At 43.5% G+C, this 24,460-nt stretch overlaps 1 protein-coding gene across 1 annotated transcript in view; it reads right to left on the bottom strand.

The window, feature by feature from the left end:
- The window catches only part of vill (villin-like), a 68,739-nt gene extending 45,433 nt beyond the window's left edge, over nucleotides 1-23,306 (bottom strand). The window contains exons 1-4 of the mRNA XM_041870345.1: nucleotides 23,241-23,306; nucleotides 11,232-11,304; nucleotides 9,523-9,597; nucleotides 1,083-1,276 (exon numbers count right to left, since the gene is read on the bottom strand). Coding sequence (XP_041726279.1) covers nucleotides 1,083-1,276; nucleotides 9,523-9,597; nucleotides 11,232-11,303 — 341 coding nt within the window. The 5' untranslated portion in view covers nucleotide 11,304; nucleotides 23,241-23,306. The remainder of the gene's footprint in view (nucleotides 1-1,082; nucleotides 1,277-9,522; nucleotides 9,598-11,231; nucleotides 11,305-23,240) is intronic.
- Nucleotides 23,307-24,460: the final 1,154 nt, after the last annotated feature.

The following is a 24,460-nucleotide window of genomic DNA, read 5'->3' as shown; positions in this document are numbered from 1 at the left end:
TTTCCTTCATTTTTTATGGAAGAGAGAGCAGAGAAAATATTGGTTTTAATTGCATCAACAACAGAAGGCACTTCTGATATTTAATCTTTCTATGTGATTAGACTGTTGAGTGGAATTTCTTAAATGTCTCCTGAGATCTCATCTGCATAATCATAATGCACACTATCCATGGATAATGTCCTGTATAATCATAATGCACACTATCCACCTCACCTGTATAATGACAATGCACACTATTCACCTCACCTGTATAATCATAATGCACACTATCCACCTCACCTGTATAATCATAATGCACACTATCCACCTCACCTGTATAATCATAATGCACACTATTCACCTCACCTGTATAATGATAATGCACACTATTCACCTCACCTGTATAATCATAATGCACGCTATTCACCTCACCTGTATAATCATAATGCACACTATTCACCTCACCTGTATAATGATAATGCACACTATTCACCTCACCTGTATAATCATATCCATGGGACATTTTCTATCCTCCTTCCTGCAAGAAAACTAGCAAAAGGATCTCGGTATTCTGGGAGTTCTCAGTTGATGTTTGGAACATTGTAATAATTTAATTATGGAGGATTGATGAAGAAAGGAGGAGAAAAAGTCAATTTAACATCAAAATCTAATCTATGGTCTAAAATGATCACTTCTGTCTCTGGTCACTCGTGTGTGTGTGTGTGTGTGTGTGTGTGTGTGTGTGTGTGTGTGTGTGTGTGTGTGTGTGTGTGTGTGTGTGTGTCTGTGTGTGTGTCTGTGTGTGTGCGTGTCTGTGTGTGTGTGTGTGTGTGTGTGTGTGTGTGTGTGTGTCTGTGTGTGTCTGTGTGTGTGTGTGTGTGTGTGTCTGTGTTGTGTTTTTGTGTGTGTGTGTGTGTGTGTGTGTGTGTGTGTGTGTGTGTGTGTGTGTGTCTGTGTGTGTGTGTCTGTGTGTGTGTGTGTGTGTGTGTGTGTGTGTGTGTGTGTGTGTGTGTGTGTGTGTGTGTGTGTGTGTGTGTGTGTGTGTGTGTGTGTGTGTGTGTGTGTGTGTGTGTGTGTGCAGTATAATATATTCCCCCACTCACATGAGTCCGTTCCTGAAGTAGCTCCTAAACTTGGAGGACTCTGCGGCCTGTACCTCCCTGTGCTGGACAGGACTGCCCCCCAGGAACTCATCCAGTTGAGTCACCAAGATGGCCGCTGCTCCCTGCTCATCCTGAGAGGAGGAGTTACCGATCCAATAGTGGATGTCCATGGAGTTACTGGAGTCCGGACTCCCCTGGGCACACACACACACACACACACACACACACACACACACACACACACACACACACACACACACACACACACACACACACACACACACACACAGATACATGTTCATGACATAGATACACATCATTCATATTGTATACTGCACACACACATATGCCATAGGGTCATTCTTGAGGGGTCATTCTTGAGGGGTCAGTCTTGAATTGCGGTGGTAAATGCTTTCTCTTGACTTTGGCACAGTGTAAAAACACTTTAAAATGACAAAAACATGACAAATGATAAATGTTCAGTTTTATTTAACTGTTATTTCATATTAAAGCATATGTAAGTCCTTATAGTGTAAAACATATATTTATATGTATTGTATAAACTACTGAGGGGTAGCGGGTTGGTGATGTGTGGAGGTATAGTGACAGCTTTTACAGATATCTAGATATTATTTTGAATGCTAGACAGTGAACAAAAGTATTTAGTATATTGTATAGATTTAAAAAACAACAACATTGGTATTAAAATGCAATGTGTGTCCCTCAGTTCCCTTTCAGTCAGTCAACTTCAGTACAACATGCTATGGGGGAGTCGCTCTCTCACGACTTCGGTTGAAGGATCTACAATCACGCCTGACAAGGCCAATTAAATCCTTGCCTCGCTGGAAGCCCCGCTTTCCCCAGGTGATAAGCGTGAGGCTCAGATTCATTCCTTCAGTTATTCCTCTCTTCACCTCGGTGTGAACAGAAACGATTTCACACCACTAAAACAAACAATTAGAACACAAGACTGTCTTACGTTGCAGCAACTAAACTGTCCCTTAAGCGTGCTCACCCCCTGGACGTTGTGTGCTGAAGTTTGTGTGGTTCCTTATTCTTCTAATTGCTTGGCCAGGCTATAGCAATAAGTACGATGGCTAACGCGACCGAAACGATGAAGGCTAACAAGCCGGGTTCGCGACCATGCCTCAATGAATTAAAAGATACACACGATTGTCTTGTATGTCTCGGCTCGGTGCATGCTCAGGCTGCCCTCGCTCGAATCAGTTCACGTGTGAGTTTAGGGGACGGTTGGCTCTGGTAGCCAGCAGTGCAGGTTCCCTTGACTTGTCTTTAGGTGTCTTGGTGTTTCCGATAGTGACTTCCTCTCCCCGGTGCCCGTACCACCTCTGAGTCGTTGGTCGGGTCGAATGTCTCCCGGCTCCTGTGCTCTCTGTCGCCGGTTACGTGAGGCTACTCGAAGAGAGAGGGCGACCAGGTTCTGTGGGTATTCCCCTGTGTCTGTGTTGGTTAACCTTTTACTGCAGTGGGCTAAATCAGGGTCACACAAAGTGTTTCTTGGGAGTCTTAAACAAATCTAGTTTGGAACTAAATTATACACCTCACACACATAGTGATGGGCTTTAAAAAAATAAGACACATTTTACATTTTAGTCATTTAGCAGACGCTCTTATCCAGAGCGACTTACAGTTAGTGCATACATTTCTTCATACTGACACCTGTACCATGTCAGATATAGAGTTGAAATGTATTGAAATGTATTCAATTTTGAGTTTGCATCCCAATATTACACTTGATATACATCATGGAAGACTGAAATATAACAAAACTGTTTGACATAAAAACACCATATTTTCGGCAGGTTTTTAAAATGTTTTATTAATTATGAAATGATTAATAACATTCCACCCATGAGGCCACTAGGTCATTTGACTGAGGAAAGGGATACACACCGCTTGTCTCTCTTCCCAGAATGGTCCGGGTCCCACCTCGGTGATCTGGTTCTACGTACACTTTCGAGACCAGGCTAGCTAACATGTTCTGGTGCCGTTCGGGCAATTTAAAGTATTGATCGGGGATTTATTTGTGGATGAATATAACAGTTTTTCTGGGTGATTTGTGATGTTTTATTTGTGCTTACCACAACTGTGTTTTTGTATTTTAATGTATTTTAACTTGTTCTCCCCACTGTATATATATATATATATATATATATATATATATATATATATATATATATATATATATATATATATATATATATATATATATATATATACAGTGGGTGAACAAGTATTTGATACTCTGCTGATTTTGCAGGTTTTCCTACTTACAAAGCATGTAGAGGTCTGTAATTTTTATCATAGGTACACTTCAACTGTGAGAGACAGAATCTAAAACAAAAATCCAGAAAATCACATTGTATGATTTTTAAGTAAATAATTTGCATTTTATTGCATGACAGAAGTATTTGATCACCTACCAACCAGTAAGAATTCCGCTCACAGACCTGTTAGTTTTTCTTTAAGAAGCCCTCCTGTTCTCCACTCATTACCTGTATTAACTGCACCTGTTTGAACTCGTTACCTGTATAAAAGACACCTGTCCACACACTCAATCAAACAGACTCCAACCTCTCCACAATGGCCAATCTAATGTATGTGTGTGTGTGTGTGTGTGTGTGTGTGTTTTAATGTGTATTTTATGTTGTATTATGCAGCGCGCATTTGGAAAAGAGACCTCAGGTCTCAATATGTCATCCCTGTCAAAATAAAGGTTCAATAAAAGCGCTGCATAGAGTGCTAGCCAGGTTAGCCTCACCGAGGTGAGTTAGCTACAACTTGCTATTCCTGCCTCCCCACGGGGGAGATGCTCTCTTGTTTAGTATATGTAGCGTTAAGTGGCTTGGTTATTCTAAATGGACCATGCTAGCTAGCCTAGCTTAGACTAATGAGCCACCTGGCTAACGTCGGCTAGCATGCGTAACTTCCATTGAATTAAGCTTACTAGCGTTCCCACCGGCTCTGTGGCTACCCCATTCCTATTTTAGATTCCTGGAGTTGGAGGGAGTAGAGAGAGCGGGGGCTTGCGTGCTCCTCCGATGTGGAAGTAGCCCCCCGAGCCACTGTGCCGCTCCACAAAAACACTGCTGTGACGACAGTGCCCCCACGTTTTGTTACAGCAAACGGGGTGCTACGTCAGCCATTGCCAGAGCCCACTGTGCCCATAAGGGGGCTGGGCTTCATGCGGGCTCTACAGTCTCATGGTAGCGCAACGTGTGTCTGGTACCCCCGCGTTCCACGGTGTTCACAGGAACGTGTGTCTGGTACCCCCGCGTTCCACGGTGTTCACAGGAACGTGTGTCTGGTACCCCCGCGTTCCACGGTGTTCACAGGAACGTGTGTCTGGTACCCCCGCGTTCCACGGTGTTCACAGGAACGTGTGTCTGGTACCCCCGCGTTCCACGGTGTTCACAGGAACGTGTGTCTGGTACCCCCGCGTTCCACGGTGTTCACAGGAACGTGTGTCTGGTACCCCGCCGCGTTCCACGGTGTTCACAGGAACGTGTGTCTGGTACCCCCGCGTTCCACGGTGTTCACAGGAACGTGTGTCTGGTACCCCCGCGTTCCACGGTGTTCACAGGAACGTGTGTCTGGTACCCCCGCGTTCCACGGTGTTCACAGGGTTAAAGGGGTATATCTCCTCAGGGTGGGAGTAATACATTTCACAATTCGCTCTCGGTCTACAAGAGTTCACCATAGGTGTCTCATTACTGGGATTCATTACTGATTCCTGCCTGTAGCTCACTGAGATGCCTAGTGATACAGGTTATGGGCTCTGTAGGTGATTGGTGGTTGGAGTTGAGGGAACAAGCAGGGTCGGACATGACTATGCTATTAACCATACACAGTCTCTCGAGTGGCGCAGTGTACTGTATATAGCCTCTACTGTATATAGCCTCTACTGTATATAGCCTCTACTGTATATAGCCTCTACTGTATATAGCCTCTCTACTGTATATAGCCTCTCTACTGTATATAGCCTCTCTACTGTATATAGCCTCTACTGTATATAGCCTCTACTGTATATAGCCTCTCTACTGTATATAGCCTCTACTGTATATAGCCTCTCTACTGTATATAGCCTCTACTGTATATAGTCTCTACTGTATATAGTATCTACTGTATATAGACTCTCTACTGTATATAGCCTCTACTGTATATAGCCTCTACTGTATATAGCCTCTACTGTATATAGCCTCTACTGTATATAGCCTCTACTGTATATAGCCTCTACTGTATATAGCCTCTCACTGTATATAGCCTCTCTACTGTATATAGCCTCTACTGTATATAGCCTCTACTGTATATAGCCTCTACTGTATATAGCCTCTACTGTATATAGCCTCTACTGTATATAGCCTCTACTGTATATAGCCTCTACTGTATATAGCCTCCTGTATATAGCCTCTACTGTATATAGCCTCTACTGTATATAGCCTCTCTACTGTATATAGCCTCTACTGTATATAGCCTCTTACTGTATATAGCCTCTCTACTGTATATAGCCTCTACTGTATATAGCCTCTACTGTATATAGCCTCTCTACTGTATATAGCCTCTCTACTGTATATAGCCTCTCTACTGTATATAGCCTCTCTACTGTATATAGCCTCTACTGTATATAGCCTCTACTGTATATAGCCTCTCTACTGTATATAGCCTCTCTACTGTATATAGCCTCTACTGTATATAGCCTCTCTACTGTATATAGCCTCTACTGTATATAGCCTCTCTACTGTATATAGCCTCTACTGTATATAGCCTCTACTGTATATAGCCTCTCTACTGTATATAGCCTCTCTACTGTATATAGCCTCTACTGTATATAGCCTCTCTACTGTATATAGCCTCTACTGTATATAGCCTCTACTGTATATAGCCTCTCTACTGTATATAGCCTCTACTGTATATAGCCTCTCTACTGTATATAGCCTCTCTACTGTATATAGCCTCTACTGTATATAGCCTCTACTGTATATAGCCTCTCTACTGTATATAGCCTCTACTGTATATAGCCACTCTTACTGTATATAGCCTCTACTGTATATAGCCTTTACTGTATATAGCCTCTCTACTGTATATAGCCTCTACTGTATATAGCCTCTCTACTGTATATAGCCTCTACTGTATATAGCCTCTACTGTATATAGCCTCTACTGTATATAGCCTCTCTACTGTATATAGCCTCTACTGTATATAGCCTCTACTGTATATAGCCTCTACTGTATATAGCCTCTACTGTATATAGCCTCTACTGTATATAGCCTCTCTACTGTATATAGCCTCTACTGTATATAGCCTCTACTGTATATAGCCTCTCTACTGTATATAGCCTCTACTGTATATAGCCTCTCTACTGTATATAGCCTCTACTGTATATAGCCTCTACTGTATATAGCCTCTCTACTGTATATAGCCTCTCTACTGTATATAGCCTCTACTGTATATAGCCTCTCTACTGTATATAGCCTCTACTGTATATAGCCTCTACTGTATATAGCCTCTCTACTGTATATAGCCTCTACTGTATATAGCCTCTACTGTATATAGCCTCTCTACTGTATATAGCCTCTCTACTGTATATAGCCTCTACTGTATATAGCCTCTCTACTGTATATAGCCTCTACTGTATATAGCCTCTACTGTATATAGCCTCTCTACTGTATATAGCCTCTCTACTGTATATAGCCTCTCTACTGTATATAGCCTCTCTACTGTATATAGCCTCTACTGTATATAGCCTCTACTGTATATAGCCTCTCTACTGTATATAGCCTCTCTACTGTATATAGCCTCTCTACTGTATATAGCCTCTCTACTGTATATAGCCTCTACTGTATATAGCCTCTACTGTATATAGCCTCTACTGTATATAGCCTCTCTACTGTATATAGCCTCTACTGTATATAGCCTCTCACTGTATATAGCCTCTACTGTATATAGCCTCTACTGTATATAGCCTCTCTACTGTATATAGCCTCTACTGTATATAGCCTCTCTACTGTATATAGCCTCTACTGTATATAGCCTCTCACTGTATATAGCCTCTCTACTGTATATAGCCTCTACTGTATATAGCCTCTTCTACTGTATATAGCCTCTCACTGTATATAGCCTCTACTGTATATAGCCTCTCACTGTATATAGCCTCTCTACTGTATATAGCCTCTCTACTGTATATAGCCTCTCCTGTATATAGCCTCTACTGTATATAGCCTCTCACTGTATATAGCCTCTCTACTGTATATAGCCTCTCTACTGTATATAGCCTCTCTACTGTATATAGCCTCTACTGTATATAGCCTCTCTACTGTATATAGCCTCTCTACTGTATATAGCCTCTCTACTGTATATAGCCTCTACTGTATATAGCCTCTACTGTATATAGCCTCTCTACTGTATATAGCCTCTACTGTATATAGCCTCTCTACTGTATATAGCCTCTACTGTATATAGCCTCTCTACTGTATATAGCCTCTCTACTGTATATAGCCTCTACTGTATATAGCCTCTCTACTGTATATAGCCTCTCTACTGTATATAGCCTCTCCTGTATATAGCCTCTACTGTATATAGCCTCTCTACTGTATATAGCCTCTCCTGTATATAGCCTCTACCGTGTGTGGGTGTTGTGACCTGCTGCCTTATTGATACGTTTTGAATGGGAAGATGTACCCAAATACATTGGAATAAATCAAAAGTGTTCAAAATGCCACCATAATTCAGGAACGACCCCTAGATCATTTCTACAGGGTACCAGGCTAGAGACTCCCCACACATTCACTGCATATTCTGGGCAAGACTCACAAACATACACGCACGCACACACGCAGGGATGCACACAAATAAACAATGTAGATGAGACAATATTGTGTTAAGACTTGTATGTTGAGCATCAACACCAACAGTGTAACCCCTGTGGATTCAAGCAATACTCACAGAGGACAATGTAGCAATACTCACCTAGAGGACAATGTAGTAATACTCACCAAGAGGACAATGTAGCAATACTCACCTAGAGGACAATGTAGCAATACTCACCTAGAGGACAATGTAGCAATACTCACAGAGGACAATGTAGCAATACTCACCTAGAGGACAATGTAGTAATACTCACAGAGGACAATGTAGCAATACTCACCAAGAGGACAATGTAGCAATACTCACCTAGAGGACAATGTAGCAATACTCACCTAGAGGACAATGTAGCAATACTCACCAAGAGGACAATGTAGCAATACTCACCTAGAGGACAATGTAGCAATACTCACAGAGGACAATGTAGCAATACTCACAGAGGACAATGTAGCAATACTCACAGAGGACAATGTAGCAATACTCACCTAGAGGACAATGTAGCAATACTCACCTAGAGGACAATGTAGCAATACTCACAGAGGACAATGTAGCAATACTCACCAAGAGGACAATGTAGCAATACTCACCAAGAGGACAATGTAGCAATACTCACCTAGAGGACAATGTAGCAATACTCACAGAGGACAATGTAGCAATACTCACCAAGAGGACAATGTAGTAATACTCACAGAGGACAATGTAGCAATACTCACCAAGAGGACAATGTAGCAATACTCACCTAGAGGACAATGTAGCAATACTCACCTAGAGGACAATGTAGCAATACTCACCAAGAGGACAATGTAGCAATACTCACCTAGAGGACAATGTAGCAATACTCACAGAGGACAATGTAGCAATACTCACCTAGAGGACAATGTAGTAATACTCACCAAGAGGACAATGTAGCAATACTCACCTAGAGGACAATGTAGCAATACTCACCTAGAGGACAATGTAGCAATACTCACCAAGAGGACAATGTAGCAATACTCACCTAGAGGACAATGTAGCAATACTCACAGAGGACAATGTAGCAATACTCACCTAGAGGACAATGTAGCAATACTCACAGAGGACAATGTAGCAATACTCACCTAGAGGACAATGTAGCAATACTCACCTAGAGGACAATGTAGCAATACTCACAGAGGACAATGTAGCAATACTCACCTAGAGGACAATGTAGCAATACTCACAGAGGACAATGTAGCAATACTCACAGAGGACAATTTAGCAATACTCACATAGAGGACAATGTAGCAATACTCACCTAGAGGACAATGTAGCAGTACTCACAGAGGCCAATGTAGCAATACTCGCCTAGAGGACAATGTAGCAATACTCACAGAGGACAATGTAGCAATACTCACATAGAGGACAATGTAGCAATACTCACCTAGAGGACAATGTGCAATACTACCCAGAGGACAAGTAGGACAATGTAGCAATACTCACCTAGAGGACAATGTAGCAATACTCACAGAGGCCAATGTAGCAATACTCGCCTAGAGGACAATGTAGCAATACTCACAGAGGACAATGTAGCAATACTCACATAGAGGACAATGTAGCAATCTCCCTCAAAGAAGTTCCCAAAGGCTTGGTCTGGAACAGGAACCATCTTCATGTTCTTAAAAACAACAACATACTTTCAGAATATTATATATGAAGAACTGCAAAGAAAACTGTTACAATAGTCCCATCTCAGCATTGGATGTGAGACTACAGCAGTGTAATATACCCAGTGGAGACTGCTGTATAACCCAGTGGAGACCGCTGTATAACCCAGTGGAGACCGCTGTATAACCCAGTGGAGACCGCTGTTTAACCCAGTGGAGACTGCTATATAACCCAGTGGAGACCGCTGTATAACCCAGTGGAGACCGCTGTATAACCATGTGGAGACCGCTGTATAACCCAGTGGAGACCGCTGTATAACCCTGTGGAGACCGCTGTATAACCCAGTGGAGACCGCTGTATAACCCTGTGGAGACCGCTGTATAACCCTGTGGAGACCGCTGTATAACCCAGTGGAGACCGCTTTATAACCCACTGGAGACCGCTGTATAACCCAGTGGAGACCGCTGTATAATCCAGTGGAGACCGCTGTGTAACCCAGTGGAGACCGCTGTATAACCCAGTGGAGACCGCTGTATAACCCAGTGGAGACCGCTGTATAACCCAGTGGAGACCGCTGTATAACCCAGTGGAGACCGCTGTATAACCCAGTGGAGACCGCTATATAACCCAGTGGAGACTGCTGTATAACCCTGTGGAGACTGCTGTGTAACCCAGTGGACACCGCTGTATAACCCAGTGGAGACCGCTGTATAACCCAGTGGAGACCGCTGTATAACCCAGTGGAGACCGCTGTATAACCCAGTGGAGACCGCTGTATAACCCAGTGGAGACCGCTGCATAACCCAGTGGAGACCGCTGTATAACCCAGTGGAGACCGCTGTATAACCCAGTGGAGACCGCTGTATAACCCAGTGGAGACCGCTGTATAACCCAGTGGAGACCGCTGTATAACCCAGTGGAGACTGCTGTATAACCCAGTGGAGACTGCTGTATAACCCAGTGGAGACCGCTGTATAACCCAGTGGAGACCGCTGTATAACCCAGTGGAGACTGCTGTAAAACCCAGTGGAGACTGCTTATAACCCAGTGGAGACTGCTGTATAACCCAGTGGAGACTGCTGTATAACCCAGTGGAGACTGCTGTATAACCCAGTGGAGACTGCTGTATAACCCAGTGGAGACTGCTGTATAACCCAGTGGAGACCGCTGTATAACCCAGTGGAGACTGCTGTATAAACCAGTGGAGACGCTGTATAACCCAGTGGAGACGCTTTATAACCCAGTGGAGACTGCTGTATAACCCAGTGGAGACTGCTGTATAACCCAGTGGAGACTGCTGTAAAACCCAGTGGAGACCGCTGTATAAACAGATGTAAGATCTTCATTTTTGTGCCAGTTTGCTACAGCAGAAGAAGAATCCTGCAGCAACAGGACATTTAAATTATTAAGTGGGTTATAATTAATGGACATTTTAGTAGGGGTTGATGCATTTCTCGTAAGGGAAAATCAAGTATACAATTTAAAAGTGGAAACTTCAGAAGCGTTTTTAAACCTCAAATAAACTACAAGTTTAAAATGTCCTGCATTGCAGGAAAGTGATCCTGTAACAGGGTGATGAAATGAAGATCCTACATCTGTACAGTATATTACAATATGTAGTATTTAGAAAGACTTGTGACTTACATTGATGGTCCAGATCTGCAGGCCAGACTTCCTGCTGACATGCTGAAAGGCTTCTGGAGTTTCTTCAGTCATTCTGCACAACCAACAACACAGGAGAGAGCATGCTGAATGTACTGCACAACTAACAACACAGGAGAGAGCATGCTGAATGTACTGCACAACTAACAACACAGGAGAGAGCATGCTGAATGTACTGTGAATCACCTCAGAAAGCTTGCTGCATGTTTACTGAAAAGCGCCTATCTTCCACAGAGTCTTAAATCCTCCAGCTACCACTATATCTTACATACACTGTAAAAATAAAAAATAAACACCAACAAATTTAGTTGTTTCAACAAATTAATATTAAGTAACTGGTTCCACAGCTTCGTTTTTTTTTTTTTTTTTTTACTTTTTGGACTAAATGTTACCTGAACCAAAGAAATTGTTGGCCCAAATTTTGCTCCAACTTGAGAAAACGTTCAGTCAATTTAAAATGATGTGTTTCCTCAACCTGTCTCATGTTTATTCAACTATACATTATTATTTGGGTATCTTAACTAAAAAAGACTGTGCAACTGGTTACACACATGTCTAGTCTAGTTGAATGAACATACTAGACAATTTGAGCAAACCCATCATTTTAAATTGATAGAATTTTTATCTACGTTTTCTCATGTTGGAGCTAAGTTTGGGCAAACTAAAAATGTTAAGTTCAGGTAACACTTTGACCGAAAAGTTGAGTAAACCAAAAAAGGCTGTGGGACTAAAAGTTAGTGGAAACAACTAGATTTATTTTACAGTGTACATCGATAACCCCAAGAAGAAACCACTGGAGAAAGCAACGATCACAGCAAAATATCAACTTATTTCTTATTAAAAAAAACATAATGTAAATAATGTTATCTACACATTTTTACAAAACTAAATATAATAGACTGTTGTTTGTGACTCGTTTCAGGAAACTAGGAGTATGTCACGCATCACTACTTCACAGGAGAGGCATTTGAATGTAATTGTATTTTTTTAATCAAAATGCATTTTTCGGCATAAATGCCTTCTGGAACATGTGAACTTTCATGTGCCTTAAAGAACAAACTTGTATGCCATCTGTAAATACAAATAAAATTGTTAAATTACGGGCCTAGTTGGTTTAGCCACAGAAAAAGACAGGATCCTTCCCGCTAGCCATGATTGGCTGAGATAATGGATGGGCTGAACATGCAGAGACATCAGTTCGGTTTAGTCTGCCATGTAGCTCGCTTCTGTCTATAACATGAGCTGCTCAGTATGTGTAGGTAATCCTTTCTAACAAGGCTTTTTTGAAAGATATCACAAAGAACTGCACAAGTGTTGCTAAGGCTCTCCTCTTTCTGGAGGACCGAGTCTGGAAATCAGTGGAATGCCCGGTGGAAGCAGAGTATGATAGCTAAGGAGATAGAGAAAATGCAGGTGTTTAATTATGCGGAGGGAGTCGAAAAAGAACACAGAAGGCTGTTGTATAAAACACCTGTCTCCGGATTACATCTTCAAACTAAGGGCAACCATGGCAGAGAGGGAGAAGCATTCATCCATATATATATATATATATATACAGTGGGGAAAAATAGTATTTAGTCAGCCACCAATTGTGCAAGGTCTCCCACTTAAAAAGATGAGGGAGGCCTGTAATTTTCATCATAGGTACACGTCAACTATGACAGACAAATTGAGAAAAAATTTTTTTCCCAGAAAATCACATTGTTGGATTTTTAATGAATTTATTTGCAAATTATGGTGGAAAATAAGTATTTGGTCACCTACAAAAAAACAAGATTTCTGGCTCTCACAGACCTGTAACTTCTTCTTTAAGAGGCTCCTCTGTCCTCCACTCGTTACCCGTATTAATGGCACCTGTTTGAACTTGTTATCAGTATAAAAGACACCTGTCCACAACCTCAAACAGTCACACTCCAAACTCCACTATGGCCAAGACCAAAGAGCTGTCAAAGGACACCAGAAACAAAATTGTAGACCTGCACCAGGCTGGGAAGACTGAATCTGCAATAGGTAAGCAGCTTGGTTTGAAGAAATCAACTGTGGGAGCAATTATTAGGAAATGGAAGACATACAAGACCACTGATAATCTCCCTCGATCTGGGGCTCCACTCAAGATCTCACCCCGTGGGGTCAAAATGATCACAAGAACGGTGAGCAAAAATCCCAGAACCACACGGGGGAACCTAGTGAATGACCTGCAGAGAGCTGGGACCAAAGTAACAAAGCCTACCATCAGTAACACACTACACCGCCAGGGACTCAAATCCTGCAGTGCCAGATGTGTACCCCTGCTTAAGCCAGTACATGTCCAGGCCCGTCTGAAGTTTGCTAGAGTGCATTTGGATGATCCAGAAGAGGATTGGGAGAATGTCATATGGTCAGATGAAACCAAAATATAGCTTTTTGGTAAAAACTCAACTCGTTGTGTTTGGAGGACAAAGAATGCTGAGTTGCATCCAAAGAACACCATACCTACTGTGAATCATGGGGGTGGAAACATCATGCGTTGGGGCTGTTTTTCTGCAAAGGGACCAGGACGACTGATCCGTGTAAAGGAAAGAATGAATGGGGCCATGTATCGTGAGATTTTGAGTGAAAACCTCCTTCCATCAGCAAGGGCATTGAAGATGAAACGTGGCTGGGTCTTTCAGCATGACAATAAACCCAAACACACCGCCCGGGCAACGAAGGATTGGCTTCGTAAGAAGCATTTCAAGGTCCTGGAGTGGCCTAGCCAGTCTCCAGATCTCAACCCCATAGAAAATCTTTGGTGGGAGTTGAAAGTCCGTGTTGCCCAGCGACAGCCCCAAAACATCACTGCTCTAGAGGAGATCTGCATGGAGGAATGGGCCAAAATACCAGCAACAGTGTGTGAAAACCTTGTGAAGACTTACAGAAAACGTTTGACCTGTGTCATTGCCAACAAAGGGTATATAACAAAGTATTGAAAAACATTTGTTATTGACCAAATACTTATTTTCCACCATAATTTGCAAATCAATTCATTAAAAAATCCTACAATGTGATTTTCTGGATTTTTTTTCTCGCATTTTGTCTGTCATAGTTGACGTGTACCTATGATGAAAATTACAGGCCTCTCTCATCTTTTTAAGTGGGAGAACTTGCACAATTGGTGGCTGACTAAATATTTTTTTCCCCCACTGTATATATATATATTTTTGTATTTTACCCCCTTTTTCTCCCCAATTTTGTGGTATCCAATTGGTAGTTACAGTCTTGTCCCATCTCTGTGACTCCCGTACGGACACGGGAGAGGCGAAGGTCGAGAGTCGTGCGTCCTCCGAAACACAACCCAACCGCACTGCTTCTTGACACAGTGCCTGCTCTACCCGGAAGCCAGCCGCACCAATGTGCCGGAGGAAACACTGTACACCTGGCGACTGAGTCAGCGTGCACTGCGCCCAACCCACCACAGGAGTCGCTAGTTCATGATGGGACAAGGACATCCCTGCCGGCCAAACCCTTCCCTACCCTGGACGGCGCTGGGCCAATTGTGCGCCGCCCCATGGGTCTCCCGGTCGCGTCCGGCTGCGACAGAGCCTCGAATCGAACCAGGATCTCTAGTGGCACAGCTAGCACTGCGATGCAGTGCCTTAGACCACTGCGCCACTCGGGAGGCCCCATCCATGTATACGGATAAGATAGTCTGGCTAGCTACATTTTCAGATATTACACGTTTCTAATTTTGTCAGACAGTCGTTTTCATTGCAAGTTAAAGCGTACTGTTAGCTTGTATGATCTATGTAGTAATATTATTCGTATCTCAGAGCCATTTGCATTGCTAGTTATAGCCTAATGTTAGATAGCTAGCTAACATTGAACCTAGCTAGTTGGTTAGCTTTAGCTACCTGTAGATTCATGCAGGGTAGTAATGGTATGAGTTCGGATTATGGTTCATTGCTTAGCTAGCTAGCTAGCTACATGTCTAAAAAAAGACTCCACTATGCAAGTAACAATTTCACTGTAATGTTTACACCTTCTAACAAGCTAGAAACTGACCGAAAACATTGTTTAGAAAGTTGCTTTTAGTTGCCTGGTTTGCTAGATTGACATATACTCAATACATTTTTAAACAGATGGGTTTATTGGTGTTAAAATGCACCAGTTATACTATTTTGGACCACAAGGCTGCTGATGTGTTGCAGCCTGTTGTTTTTGTTTTATACTTGTTCATAACGACAAGTTTGATGTCGGACGACAATAGAATGTTCATGATGTCACTGCGACAACTGTATACAGACATTTCGCTAGACGTATTATAAACCAGCCGTTAGTCTTGAAATCTTTGGTTGTACACTACCGTATTCACTGTTTAGCACATGGCCTCACATGTGAATCCTTAAAGAGATGGGTGGGGCTAAGGCTTAAGAGGGTGTGAACGATGCTGAATGGGTGTAGACAAAGAAGAGCTCTCCAGTAGGTACCAAAACATTCAAGGGCCATTTTCTCAAACGTTGGGTTACAAGTTCATCAACTTTGAAAGCAGAATTACTTTCCCATTTGTTCCTCAACTGTAGTGTATGATATACCATTTTGTAGCTCTGAGTCTCTACTTTTATCCAATGTAAAAAAAACCATTTCAATTTTTGTGGTCGGTCACATTTGAGCAATTTGAGCAACATTTGCATATTCTGTAAAACAAAAATATACATTATACCTTTATATAATGTGCAGCTTTATTCCAAGTCTGTATTAGTACTAACAAGTTCATTTACCAAAAACAAGCTCATTTTACTGACCAAGAAATTATTCAATTCACTTCAAAAAGTGATCTTGAGAGATATTGACAAAAAACATGGCTTAGTTTTCTGTTTGTGAACATTCCAAATGAAAAATGTGGTATGATTAATCTAACCTGTTTATTTTTTTATTTTTTTTTATTTAACCTTTATTTAACCAGGTAAGCCAGTTGAGAACAAGTTCTCATTTACAACTGCTACCTGGCCAAGATAAAGCAAAGCAGTGCGATAAAAACAACAACACAGAGTTACATATGGGGTAAAACAAAACAGAAAGTCAATAACACAATAATAAATATATATACAGTGTGTGCAAATGTAGTAAGTTATGGAGGTAAGGCAATAAATAGGCCACAGTGCAAAATAATTACAATTTAGTATTGACACTGGAGTGATAGATGTGCAGAAGATGATGTGCAAATAGAGATTCTGGGGTGCAAATGAGCAAAATAAATAACAATATGGGGATGAGGTAGTTGGGTGGGATAATTACAGATGGGCTGTGTACAGGTGCAGTGATCGGTAAGGTGCTCTGACAACTGATGCTTAAAGTTAGTGAGGGAGATAAGAGTTACCACCATCCTATCATTATTTACCACTACCTAACTACTGCAGGCCTCTGGAAGGCCTCTGGAAGGCCTCTGGAAGTGACTAGAAGTGACTGGAAGTGACTCGGTAAGGTGCTCTGACAACTGATGCTTAAAGTTAGTGAGGGAGATAACAGTCTCCAGCTTCAGAGATTTTTCCAGTTCGTTCCAGTCATTGGCAGCAGAGAACTGGAAGGAATGGCAGCCAAAGGAGGTGTTGGCTTTGGGGATGACCAGTGAGATATACCTGCTGGACCGCAGACTACGGGTGGGTGTTGCTATGGTGACCAATGAGCTAAGATAAGGCAGGGATTTGCCTAGCAGTGATTTATAGATGGCCTGGAGCCAGTGGGTTTGGCGACGAACATGTAGTGAGGACCAGCCAACGAGAGCGTACAGGTCAAAATGGTGGGTAGTGTATGGGGCTTTGGAGACAAAACGGATGGCACTGTGATAGACTACATCCAATTTTCTGAGTAGAGTGTTGGAAGCTATTTTGTAATGACATCGCCGAAGTCAAGGATCGGTAGGATAGCCAGTTTTACGAGGGCATGTTTGGCAGCATGAGTGAAGGAGGCTTTGTTTACGAAATAGGAAGCCGATTCTAGATTTAACTTTGGATTGGAGATGCTTAATGTGAGTCTGGAAGGCGAGTTTACGGTCTAACCAGACACCTAGGTATTTGTAGTTGTCCACATACTCTAGGTCAGACCCGTCGAGAGTAGTGATTCAAGTCGGGCGGGCGGGTGCAAGCAGCATTCGATTGAAGAGCATGCATTTAGTTTTACTAGCGTTTAAGAGCAGTTGGAGGCCACGGAAGGAGTGTTGTATGGCATTGAAGCTCGTTTGGAGGTTTGTTAACAGTGTCCAATGAAGGGCCAGATGTATACAAAATGGTGTCGTCTGCGTAGAGGTGGATCTGCGAGTCACCAGCAGCAAGAGCGACGTCATTGATATACACAGAGAATAGAGTCGGCCCAAGAATTGAACCCTGTGGCACCCCCATAGAGACTGCCATAGGTCCAGACAACAGGCCAATAACAGACGACAGTCTGCCAATTAATGAAGCGGTGATTGACAGAGTCAAAAGCCTTGGCCAGGTCGATGAAGACGGCTGCGCAGTACTGTCTTTTATCGATCGGGGTTATAATATCATTTAGGACCTTGAGCGTGGCTGAAGTGCACCCATGACCAGCTCGGAAACCAGATTGCGTAGCGGAGAAGGTACGGTGGTATTCGAAATGGTCGGTGATCTGTTTGTTAACTTGGCTTTCAAATACTTTCGAAAGGCAGGGCAGGATGGATATGGGTCTGTAACAGTTTGGATCCAGAAGATCTGCAGAGAAGAATGGGAGAATCTCCCCAAATTCAAGTGTGCCAAGCTTGTAGCGTCATACCCAAGAAGACACGAGGCTGTAATCGCTGCCAAAGGTGCTTCAACAAAGTACTGAGTAAAAGGTCTGAATACTTATGTAAATGTAATATTTCTGTTTGACATTTTTTATACATTTTTCAAAAAATTCTAAAAACGTGTTTTTCCTTAGGGGTATTGGGGTATTGTGTGTACACTGATGAGGGGGGAAAACAATTTAATCAATTTTAGAATAAGGCTGTAACGTAACAAAATGGGGAAAAAGTCAAGGGGTCTGAATACTTTCAGAATGCACTGTACGTGGTATAGACATATATGGTAACCCTAACCCTCACCCTAACCCTCACCCTAACCCTCACCCTAACCCTCACCCTAACCCTAACACTGTACATGGTATAGAAAAGTCCAACGTTAGGCAGGTACATGGGGTGCTACATCTCTGCAGTTGATCTTCATAACCCTTCATATGCTCTAAACCTTCCTAACCCTTCATAACCCTTCATATGCTCTAAACCTTCCTAACCCTTCATAACCCTTCCTAACCAATCTGCAGATGATCTGTCTATCTGGTCTAAATCCCTGATACAGGTCCCGAGGGTGGTACTTGTTATTGTGTCTCCAGAGAAACCTAGATTCAAATAAAGGTCCTATCTATAAATTACAAATTAGGAGTTTTGGGCAGGGGTCTAAACAAATTTTAAGACCATATTGATACAGAAACACTAAACAATGATTTAGATTTTTTAAGAGCAAGTTGAATGACAAAGTCATAACATAATTGAAGAATTTAATAAACCACCTTTAGGCTGTGATCAAAAATATGCCTCCGGGGTGAAAATGACCCCAGTCGGTAGTTTTAGGGGTAAAGGTGTTCTGCAGTAAAGAGCCCATTATGAAAGCAGGGAACTTCATGCCTATTCTGTCTGCTCTGGAAAACAGGTGGCCTAAGAACAGACAGGCCTGTCAACTTGGCGCTATGGCAACAAACAACTTCTGCAATCAGGGGCGTGTAATTGCCCCTCCGGACAGATATATTTGCATTGACAGCCAAACACACAGGGGTGTCACTGAGCAAACTCTAAAACATATCACTGTCAAATTAGTCTCACGGTAGGACTATAAAATATCACTCACTGTAAGACTATAGCCTACTGTACTGCTGTATGAGAAGGCAAAGGCAAAACCAAAGCAAAGAACTATGAATGAGCTTTGATGAATGATATCACAGCTACATGACTGCTTTATTGTAAGATAGAGGAAGTCTAGTTCCTCCTTTAATGCAGAATCATTCAGTGGTCATACTTAGTATATTTACAACATTTCACTAAGAGCACTATTACAACCTTCTCTTTTTAGAAACAGGACTGAGTGTTGCTGGGCAACAGCTGATTGACAGGTCCAGGGTGTAGTGAGGACAGGGAGTGTGTGGTGAGCGGAGCTTGGTGACCTCAAACAGGATATGACCCGGCTGCCTGCAAACATCATTAATTAACTATCCCCACCCTTTATTAAAACCTGCTCAGTCCAGGTACCAGGCCTGAGTCCCAAATAGCACCCTACTCCCTACATAATGCACTACTATTGACCAGCGCCCCTGGGCCCTCTACCCCAACCCCAACCCTCTATGGGCCCTGGTCATTAGTAGTGCCTTATGTAGGGGGGAGGGTGCCATTTGGGACGGAGATCTAATCTCGGGTTAAGGCCTGACTCATTTAAAACAAACACGAATGCCACTACAGTGTTCAACTCAACTTAAACAAAAGGGTGGGTGCTAACAGTGATTTCACTGGCAACTCTCCAGTGCTTCTGAAGGCCAAACCAGGACGCATGTCACCTATCATCACTGCTACTACTAAATGTGGAGTCAGATAAAGGTGGAGTCAGGTAAAGGTGGAGTCAGGTAAAGGTGGAGTCAGGTAAAGGTGGAGTCAGATAAAGGTGGAGTCAGGTAAAGGTGGAGTCAAGTAAAGGTGGAGTCAGGTAAAGGTGGAGTCAGATAAAGGTGGAGTCAGGTAAAGGTGGAGTCAGATAAAGGTGGAGTCAGATAAAGGTGGAGTCAGGTAAAGGTGGAGTCAGATAAAGGTGGAGTCAGATAAAGGTGGAGTCAGATAAAGGTGGAGTCAGGTAAAGGTGGAGTCAGGTAAAGGTGGAGTCAGGTAAAGGTGGAGTCAGGTAAAGGTGGAGTCAGATAAAGGTGGAGTCAGGTAAAGGTGGAGTCAGATAAAGGTGGAGTCAGGTAAAGGTGGAGTCAGGTAAAGGTGGAGTCAGGTAAAATTGTAATGCAGGGTTTATCCAGCAAACACACTGATCACATGACTCATCATCATCATCATCATCATCATCATCATGTCAACTGAAGGTGAACATTCCAAATGAAAAATGTGGTATGATTAATCTAACCTGTTTTTTATTTTTTATTTTATTTATTTAACCAGGTAAGCCAGTTGAGAACAAGTTCTCATTTACAACTGCGACCTGGCCAAGATAAAGCAAAGCAGTGTGATAAAAACAACAACACAGAGTTACATATGGGGTAAAACAAAACATAAAGTCAAAAATACAATAATAAATCTATATACAGTGTGTGCAAATGTAGCAAGTTATGGAGGTAAGGCAATAAATAGGCCACAGTGCTAAATAATTACAATTTAGTATTAACACTGGAGTGATAGATGTGCAGAAGATGATGTGCAAATAGAGATTCTGGGGTGCAAATGAGCAAAATAAATAACAATATGGGGATGAGGTAGTTGGGTGGGCTAATTACAGATGGGCTGTGTACAGGTGCAGTGATCGGTAAGGTGCTCTGACAACTGATGCTTAAAGTTAGTGAGGGAGATAAGAGTTACCACCATCCTATCATTATTTACCACTACCTAACCACTGCAGGCCTCTGGAAGTGACTAGAAGTGATTACAAGTGACTGAGTCAACACTGTTCTGCTGGCAGACTGGCATATGAAGGACAACTCCTTAAGGAAATAAAAGGGTGCTGTTTGTATGACTGTTGACTGTATCAAAACGATTCCATTATATAGCAGCACCAGACTAGAGGTCCAATGTGATGGAACCAGAAGAAATATCTGGCGTACAGTGACTTTGTCCAGTTCCAACTGCTAGTTCAGCTGATGACTACATCTGGTCCTACCAGGATTCCAGCTTCTCCTCAGACAAACAGAGAGTGAACAAGTTCAGTAACTAACCTCCACCCACCAAGAGTTTGGTTCCACATTAAAGAGCAGTGAGTCCAGTAACTAACCTCCACCCACCAAGAGTTTGGTTCCATATTAAAGAGCAGTGAGTTCAGTAACTAACCTCCACCCACCAAGAGTTTGGTTCCACATTAAAGAGCAGTGAGTCCAGTAACTAACCTCCACCCACCAAGAGTTTGGTTCCACATTAAAGAGCAGTGAGTCCAGTAACTAAACTCCACCCACCAAGAGTTTGGTTCCACATTAAAGAGCAGTGAGTCCAGTAACTAACCTCCACCCACCAAGAGTTTGGTTCCACATTAAAGAGCAGTGAGTCCAGTAACTAACCTCCACCCACCAAGAGTTTGGTTCCACATTAAAGAGCAGTGAGTCCAGTAACTAACCTCCACCCACCAAGAGTTTGGTTCCACATTAAAGAGCAGTGAGTCCAGTAACTAACCTCCACCCACCAAGAGTTTGGTTCCACATTAAAGAGCAGTGAGTCCAGTAACTAACCTCCACCCACCAAGAGTTTGGTTCCACATTAAAGGGCAGTGAGTCCAGTAACTAACCTCCACCCACCAAGAGTTTGGTTCCACATTAAAGAGCAGTGAGTCCAGTAACTAACCTCCACCCACCAAGAGTTTGGTTCCACATTAAAGAGCAGTGAGTCCAGTAACTAACCTCCACCCACCAATAGTTTAGTTCCACATTAAAGAGCAGTGAGTCCAGTAACTAACCTCCACCCACCAAGAGTTTAGTTCCACATGAGAAGCAACAACTGCAATACTTAAAAGTCATGATCAGGCTTATTAAAATAGCACAGATGGAGCTCTCACTTCCTAACCCTTCCTAAACCTTCATATGCTCTAACCCTTCCTAACCCTTCCTAACCCTTCCTAACCCCTCCTAACCCCTCCTAACCCTTCCTAACCCTTCCTAGCCCCTCCTAACCCTTCCTAACCCTTCCTAACCCCCCTAACCCCTCCTAACTCCTCCTAACCCCTCCTAACTCCTCCCAACCCCTCCTAACCCTTCCTAACCCTTCCTAACCCTTCCTAACCCCTCCTAACCCCCTCCTACCCCCTCCTAACTCCTCCTAACCCCTCCCTAACCCTTCCTAACCCTTCATATGCTCTAACCCTTCCTAACCCTTCCTAACCCATCCTTTTTTAAAATTTATTTTTATTTAACTAGGCAAGTCAGTTAAGAACAAATTCTTATCTACAATGACGGCCTACACCGGCCAAACCCGGACGACGCTGGGCCAATTGTGCGCCGCCCTATGGGACTCCCAATCACGGCCGGTTGTGATACAGCCTGGAATCGAACCAGGGGGTCTGTAGTGATGCCTCAAGTACTGATATGCAGTGCCTTAGACCACTGCACCACTCGGGAGCCCTTCCTAACCCTTCCTAACCCCTCCTAACCATTCCTAACCCTTCCTAACCCTACCTAACCCCTCCTAACCCTTCCTAACCCTTCCTTACCCTTCCTAACCCTTCCTAACCCCTCCTAACCCCTCCTAACCCCTCCTAACCCTTCCTAACCCCTCCTAACCCCTCCTAACCCCTCCTAACCCTTCCTAACCCTTCCTAACCCTTCCTAACCCTTCCTAACCCTTCCTAACCCCTCTTAACACTTCCTAACCCTTCCTAACCCTTCCTAACCCCTCCTAACCCTTCCTATCCCTTCCTAACCCTTCCTAACCCCTCCTAACCCTTCCTAACCCTTCCTAACCCTTCCTAACCCCCCATGTCATGGCCTACTGTTGATACGGTCCTGTCAGGAAAGACTGGTTCCACATCTATTAAGCACTATTATTATCAGACAATGGTCAAAGAGCACACACCTTACTAAGTACATAGAACTACCTCATAATGTGATATCACAAATAAAGCTTTATGTGCCAGTTCACAGAGAATGAAATCGACAAGAACTGTAATGATACCTGTAACAACACTGACTGAAAGAGCAAAATATCAACCTTATCAATCTCAATATGAAAACGGACTGATTTAACAGTAATAAAATAGTAACACCGCCATAGGTGAAATTACTACCCTACTGAATGAATCTTACCTATGGCAGGTGAGTGATCCAGAATAGTCCAGGTGTGAGAGAAGCAGTGATACCTCCAGTGGTCTGGTCTGGATATAACTCTGGTTGAGAACTAAACTTTCCACTCCTCTCTCTCCCTCTGTGTGGCGGCGTCGGTCAGGTAGGGTGTGTTTATGTCTGTTCTCTCCACCCACTATTCTGAACAAACCTACTCGCCCTCCCTCCCTCCCTCCCTCCCTCCCTCCCTCACTGCCTCCCCCCTCCCTCCTCCCTCACTCCCTCCCTCCCTCCCTCCCTCCCTCCCTCCCTCCCTCCCTCCCTCCCTCGTTACCTACCTACTCTCCTCCCACCTACCACATACGCTCTCTCTATCCCTCCCTCCCTCCCTCCCTCCCTCCCTCCCTCCCTCCCTCCCTCCCTCCCTCCCTCCCTCCCTCCCTACAGTACCTACCTCTCCCTCACTTTCTCCCTCCCTCCCTCCCTCCCAACCTCTAGCTCTCCCTCCTTCTACCTCCCTCTCGCTCTCTCTGTCTCTCTCTTTCCCTCTCCCTGCGTCGCTGTCACTCCCTTTACCAACAATACCACTACAATACCTGCTGTAGCCACCACCAGCCCAGCCTTCAGCCTAACCACTAGCCTGTTGACTACACTTCCCAGCCTTCAGCCTAACCACCAGCCTGTTGACTACACTTCCCAGCCTTCAGCCTAACCACTAGCCTGTTGACTACACCTCCCAGACTTCAGCCTAACCACCAGCCTGTTGACTACACTTCCCAGCCTTCAGCCTAACCACCAGCCTGTTGACTACACTTCCCAGCCTTCAGCCTAAACACCAGCCTGTTGACTACACTTCCCAGCTTTCAGCCTAACCACCAGCCTGTTGACTACACCTCCCAGCCTTCAGCCTAACCACTAGCCTGTTGACTACACTTCCCAGCCTTCAGCCTAACCACCAGCCTGTTGACTACACTTCCCAGCCTTCAGCCTAACCACCAGCCTGTTGACTACACTTCCCAGCCTTCAGCCTAACCACCAGCCTGTTGACTACACTTCCCAGCCTTCAGCCTAAACACCAGCCTGTTGACTACACTTCCCAGCCTTCAGCCTAACCACCAGCGTGTTGACTACACTTCCCAGCCTTCAGCCTAAACACCAGCCTGTTGACTACACTTCCCAGCCTTCAGCCTAACCACCAGCCTGTTGACTACACTTCCCAGCCTTCAGCCTAACCACCAGCCTGT

The sequence above is a fragment of the Coregonus clupeaformis genome, chromosome 7, assembly GCF_020615455.1.
Source record: "Coregonus clupeaformis isolate EN_2021a chromosome 7, ASM2061545v1, whole genome shotgun sequence".
In the NCBI taxonomy this organism is placed as follows: Eukaryota; Metazoa; Chordata; class Actinopteri; order Salmoniformes; family Salmonidae; genus Coregonus; species Coregonus clupeaformis.
This window is presented reverse-complemented; position numbering and strand designations above follow the sequence as displayed.